This window comes from Ranitomeya variabilis, chromosome 2, assembly GCF_051348905.1.
Source record: "Ranitomeya variabilis isolate aRanVar5 chromosome 2, aRanVar5.hap1, whole genome shotgun sequence".
Classification (NCBI taxonomy): domain Eukaryota; kingdom Metazoa; phylum Chordata; class Amphibia; order Anura; family Dendrobatidae; genus Ranitomeya; species Ranitomeya variabilis.
In genome coordinates, this window is record NC_135233.1 from 94276522 (window position 1) to 94283127 (window position 6606).

Consider the following 6606-nt stretch of genomic DNA (forward strand, 5'->3'; position numbering starts at 1 on the left):
ACTGCATGGAGCATTTTATGGGGCATATTTGTATATGGAGCATCTTATGGGGCCATAATGAACTGTATGGGGCATTATATGGGGCCTATTTTGTATGGAGCATCTTATGGGGGCCATAATGAACTGTATGGAGCATTATATGGGGCCTATTTTGTATGGAGCATCTTATGGGGCCATAATGAACAGTATGGAGCATTATATGGGGCCTATTTTGTATGGAGCATCTTATGGGGCCATAATGAACAGTATGGAGCATTATATGGGGCTCCTGATTCAATATGGATATTCAAAAACACTTAACCTACTGATGTCTCAATTAATTTTACTTTTATTGGTATCTATTTTTATTTTTGACATTTACCAGTAACTGCTGCGATTTCCACCCTAGGCTTATACTCGAGTCAATAAGTTTTCCCAGTTTTTTGTTGCAAAATTAAAGGGGTCGGCTTATACTCGGGTCGGCTTATGCTCGAAAATATACGGTAATTTAAAAGGAAAATTTGACATTCTGACTTTTGATTTAGTTTCTATTTGCATGTTAAAGAACTCTAAACCTAAACATGAATTCTGAAGGGAATGGGGCTAAGGCTTCTTTCACACTAGCGTCGGCACGGGGCCGTCGCGCGTTGTGAAAGTGATGCCCGACGTAGGCAGCGGAAAAAGTCTTACGACGCTTCCGCTGCCCCATTGTAAGGTCTGGGGAGGAGGGGGCGGAGTTTCTGTCGCGCATGCGCGGTCGAAAATGGCGGACACGACGCGCCAAAAAAGTTACATGTAACTTTTTTGTGCCGACGGTCCGCCAAAACACGACGCAACTGTCGCATGACGGTTGCGACGTGTAGCCATATGTCGCTAATGTAAGTCTATGGGGAAAAAACGCATCCTGCAGACAACTTTGCAGGATGCGTTTTTTTCTCCTAAACGACGCTAGTGTGAAAGTAGCCTTAATGTTACTGGTCTGCTGCATCTGTGTGCCTGGTGGTGGGAGGGCTCCCTTTAAGAGACTGCTTATTTGAATACACTTATATTTATGTATTGTGAATCGGGGGCTAATATATATTTTTTTATTTTTTTTCTCTTTAGCGCTCAAGTTAAACTTTTTGTAACTGGCCTCTTCAGTCTAAATCAGGATATTCCTGCTTTTAAAGAACACCTTAGGGACTTTCTTGTACAGATTAAGGTAAGCGTGATATCTGTTGCATGTTTTTCTTTTTTTGTAGACTTTTCATTAGAAAGTTTAGTGCCATTTTTAAAGTCATGTGACTGTTTTGTTAGACCTATGCATGGGACTTAAGACTGTTGCTTTATGACAGTCATAAACTGATTATCTCATAAACTGAGTAATTTACAGGTTTGTTTTCTTTTTTTTAAGAATGCATAAAGACCAGAAAATAAAAACGCCTAAGCTTGCATAGTGTTAAAATAAAATTAGGCCTATGTTGTCTTTATTAATTGTAAATCGGTCTTAAAAGGGGTATGGCCACAAAATTTAATTCTTTGCCCTTTTTTAAAAGTTGACTTGACATGGACAAGTTGCATATTTTTTTTGTATAAATGTCTCGTGTGCTAAAACTTGTAAGCTAGTACAGTGTTTCTTAAATTCCCAAATCAGAGTATTATCCTAATTCCACCTTTATAATCTGTGTTGTACTTTCTAACGCAGGAGTATGCTGGAGAAGATACTTCAGACTTGTTTCTGGAAGAAAGGGAAACTGCCCTTCGGCAAGCCCAGGAAGAGAAACACAGAATACAGATGTCAGTTCCGGGCATACTTAACCCACACGAGATTCCTGAAGAAATGTGCGATTAGTTTTTAGAAGCCAAGTTATGCCGTTACTTTCCCTCCTCCCGCTGAACATTTGGTTTTGTTCAGGAAAACATCACTTTGATTCTTGTTGACCAAAATGATGCCAATTTGTAAATTGTCACCTAGTGGCCCTTTTTCTTATTATGCGTTTTTTGTATAACAGATTTTCTGTGAATTATCCTTCCATTGTCTAAAGCTTTGGTCATCTTTAGGTTTGCATGACATAAAGAATTAAGGCTTTTTTTATATATAAAAAAAATACTCCCCCTTTTTTTTTATTTTGGTTTTGGGGTTAAGGGTGGTCAAATTTATTTAATACAAGTTTATTGCTGCAAAAGAGTTTTTCCCCTCCCTATAGAAGATCCATATTTTTGATTGCGTTTTCTCTCTAGTGGATACCGCAGCTTAGAAGGAATGTTATTAAAATCCAAAAATTAGATTGGGGGACGAGTAAGGCATCGCTGAATTTTCTGAAATTACGGGATTATTTTGAGTTAAAGTGGTTTAGACTATATACATCAAGTTGGATAGACCTTTGCAGCAAGATCATGTGCATATCATCCCATTGTAAAGCAACTTTGGAAAGTATGGGAACACAGTACAGTTAGTTATTTTTACACTTTTTTTTTTTTTTTGTTTGTGTGTGTGCTGTCGCTTTGTCGACAACAGCTTTTTGTTTTCCTCAATGAGGAGTGTTGCTCATTTGTGAGCCTTCATTAACGAGAAGTGAAATGGTTAAAAAAAAAAAAATATTTATCCTGTTAGAATAGGCTTGCATCTTTTTAACAACTCATAAAACTCTGGCTTTTGAGATGACTTGTACTAATTTACATTGTTTACCATGCTGTAGTGCTTTAAGAACACTACTACTTAAAAAGCAAAATAAACTTGGTTTACATTTATTCCTCTTGACTTCTAAAAGTGGTTTTACGGGCGAAAGATACTGTGTACTTTGTGGCAACCAGGGTTTGCAATTTTGACAGTTGATTTTTTTTTTTTTAATGAAATTATATAACATACAGTGAAATGCCTTTTTAGTCTTGTGCCTGTTCTTGAATGTCTGATCTTGAAATATGCAGTACAGTGTAATTTTCCAAGACCAAAAGCAGGAGACTGCAAATAGATTTGGAAATTCATCTGTTAAAATTTCTGTGGTACTTACCAATTTTCAGTGTTTTGAGCTACCGTCCAAAATGTTCTCTACCGTTTTATAAATGCAGTGTTACTACCATGAAAGGATTTGTCCAGTACTTTTTCTGTTAATGGTGTACCTTTTTAGGATAGGTAATCAATATAACATTGGTGGGGATCCAACACCCGGCGTCACCACTGATCAAGTATTGTCACTGAAAATGACAATGCAAAAATTATATGAAAAAATTTTATAAGGAAACCTGTCAGCAGGAATATGCATGTTAAACTAAAGGTGTGGGCCGGTATACTGATTTTAGTACCTTTAGTTTAAGTTCACACATTGCGTTTTGGCTGCTTTTTTTTTTTCCTGCAGCAAAACCTGATGATCTTGGCAGGAAAGAAGCTGCGTCAAAAACGCAGGTTTAAGGCGCGTTTTTGAAGCTTTTTTTTTTTTTTTTTGCTGCTTTTTTTTTTTCTTTGTTCATGCTAATATCCTTGAATTTTCAGCAGCAAATAATGATTCCTGCATTTTTCGTTGTTTTTTCAATACCCATTTAAGTCAATGGGTGAAAAACGCAGCAAAAACGCTGAAAGAAGTGACATGCTCTATGTCTGAAAAACGCAGCAAAGCACAAAATACTGATCGATCACACACAAATCCAATGTGTGTGCATGAGATTTCTGAAATCTAATAGGCTTTACTGGTACTGTAAAAAGCAGCTGAAAATTAGCATTAAAAAAAGCAGCAAAAAACACACCCTGTGTGAACATACCCATAGTGTTAAAATCTGCAGCCTGTTTTTTGTTAAATCATGATAAATTTCGGCTTCCTCATCTCTTCGTGCTTTGCAGTGGGACTTTGGGTAGGGTCTTCTGCTCAGAGGTTGCAGCCACGGCCCCTTCTCTGCCTCTGTATTCATCATCTTCGTAATTTAAATTTTGGGTTGACACCGTCCTAGCTGGGTGGTGCTCTCGCAGATTCAGCTAGTGGCGGTCTTCATGAAAATCTCAGACTGGTTTCTGGCGGTCTTCAGGAAAGCGGCGCATGAGCAGAATGAGATCTCTGCTTGTTATTGAGCTGAGAGTTCGTTTTGCACAGGCGCCACTTTCATGAAGACCAGTGGAGGTCGATCTATGGATGCATCGGTGCCATTTTCATGAAGACCGCCACCAGCTGAATTTGCGAGAGCGCCGCCCACAGGACGGCGCCAGCCCAAAATTTAAATGACGAAGATGAATACAACAGAGCCAGAGCAGGGGCTGTAGTTGAGCCCCCTGAGCCGAAGACCCTACCCATAGTCCCTGAAGGGATGTATTAAATCAGTATGACCGTGCATTCTGCCCATAACTTTTTAAATTTAACATGGATATTCCTGCTGACAGATTATCTTTTAAAGTGTTTGCCAAGGATAACACCAGGGAGATCATGCAGATCCCACCACTGCCACCAGTTTCTCAGGGAACTCAACTCTGCTGCCTCCATTAGTCAGGATAATTGCGCAATTGAGCGAGTGATTAGCAAGGCTGTGGCTGCTGACACTACTAGGCCAGTTATTGGGGAACTTTGTGAGCATAACGGTATATACACTTCCGATTCCACCAAATGGAATAGAGTAGTGATGAGCAAATGTGCTCTGATAAGGCGTTATCCAAGCATGCTCATGTGCCAACGCCTATCTTCGACAGGCTCCAAAAATAGGAGTCACCGCGGCTGCATGTCTCGCAGCTCTTTGTTAGGCAATCCCTACATATGTTGCTGCTGTCAAACAGCTGCGAGACATGCAGCCGTGGGGACATTCTACTGTATTTTTCGAGCACAACAAAGACACTGTTGGCACATGAGCATGCTTGAATAACATCCATCTGAGCACATTCGCTCATCACTAAGGCTACTTTCACACTAGCGTCGTTTGCAATACGTTGCAATGCGTCGTTCAGGAGAAAAAAAAATGCGTCCTGCAAAGTTGACTGCAGGATGCGGTTTTTCCCCATAGGCTAACATTACCAACGCATTGCGACATATTGCCACACGTCGCAACCGTTGTGCTTTGGCGGACCGCCGCCACAAAAAAGTTACATGTAAAGTTTTTTTGTGCGTCGAGTCCACCATTTTCGACCACGCATGCGCGGCCGAAGCTCCGCCCCCTTCTCCCCGGACTTTGCAATGGGGCAGAGGAAGTGTCGTAAGACTGCTTCCGCTGCCCACGTCGGGCATTTATTTCACAGCATGCGTCGGCCCCGTACCGACGCTAGTGTGAAAGCAGCCTAATAGAGCGTATATATGTATGTATATACGTGTGTGTGTATATGTGTATATGTATATATACAATGCCTACAAGTAGTATTCAACCCCCTGCAGATTTAGCAGGTTTAATAAGATGCAAATAAGTTAGAGCCTTCAAACAAGAGCAGGATTTATTAACAGATGCATAAATCTTACAAACCAAAAAGTTTTGTTGCTCAGTTAAATTTTTATAAATTTTAAACATAAAAGTGTGGGTCAATAATTATTCAACCCCTAGGTTTAATATTTTGTGGAATAACCTTTGTTTGCAAGTACAGCTAATAATCGTCTTTTATAAGACCTGATCAGGCTGGCACAGGTCTCTGGAGTTATCTTGGCCCACTCCTCCATGCAGATCTTCTCCAAGTTATCTAGGTTCTTTGGGTGTCTCATGTGGACTTTAATCTTGAGCTCCTTCCACAAGTTTTCAATTGGGTTAAGGTCAGGAGACTGACTAGGCCACTGCAGCACCTTGATTTTTTTGCCTCTTGAACCAGGCCTTGGTTTTCTTGGCTGTGTGCTTTGGGTCGTTGTCTTGTTGGAAGATGAAATGACGACCCATCTTAAGATCCTTGATGGAGGCGCGGAGGTTCTTGGCCAAAATCTCCAGGTAGGCCGTGCTATCCATCTTCCCATGGATGCGGACCAGATGGCCAGGCCCCTTGGCTGAGAAACAGCCCCACAGCATGATGCTGCCACCACCATGCTTGAGGGATGGTATTCTTGGGGTCGTATGCAGTGCAATCCAGTCTCCAAACGTCACGTGTGTGGTTGGCACCAAAGATCTAGATCTTGGTCTCATCAGACCAGAGAACCTTGAACCAGTCAGTCTGAGTCCTCCAAGTGATCATGAGCAAACTGTAGACGAGCCTTGACATGACGCTTTGAAAGTAAAGGTACCTTACGGGCTCGTCTGGAACGGAGACCATTGCGGTGGAGTACGTTACTTATGGTATTGACTGAAACCAATGTCGCCACTGCCATGAGATCTTCCCGGAGCTCCTTCCTTGTTGTCCTTGGGTTAGCCTTGACTCTTCGGACAAGCCTGGCCTCGGGACGGGAGGAAACTTTCAAAGGCTCTCCAGGCCGTGGAAGGCTAACAGTAGTTCCATAAGCCTTCCACTTCCGGATGATGCTCCCAACAGTGGAGACAGGTAGGCCCAACTCCTTGGAAAGGGTTTTGTACCCCTTGCCAGCCTTGTGACCCTCCACGATCTTGTCTCTGATGGCCTTGGAATGCTCCTTTGTCTTTCCCATGTTGACCATGTATGAGTGCTGTTCACAAGTTTGGGGAGGGTCTTAAATAGTCAGAAAAGGCTGGAAAAAGAGATAATTAATCCAAACATGTGAAGCTCATTGTTCTTTGTGCCTGAACTACTTC

The 6606-nt window shown here is 41.5% G+C and overlaps 1 protein-coding gene across 2 annotated transcripts in view; it reads left to right on the forward strand.

Annotated features, from left to right (window-relative positions):
• The window catches only part of XPO1 (exportin 1), a 139620-nt gene extending 136911 nt beyond the window's left edge, over positions 1-2709 (forward strand). For both annotated transcript variants that reach the window (XM_077282721.1, XM_077282719.1), the window contains exons 24-25: positions 1084-1180; positions 1664-2709. In XM_077282721.1, the coding sequence (XP_077138836.1) occupies positions 1084-1180; positions 1664-1810 (244 nt within the window). In that variant the 3' untranslated portion in view covers positions 1811-2709. The remainder of the gene's footprint in view (positions 1-1083; positions 1181-1663) is intronic.
• Positions 2710-6606: the final 3897 nt, after the last annotated feature.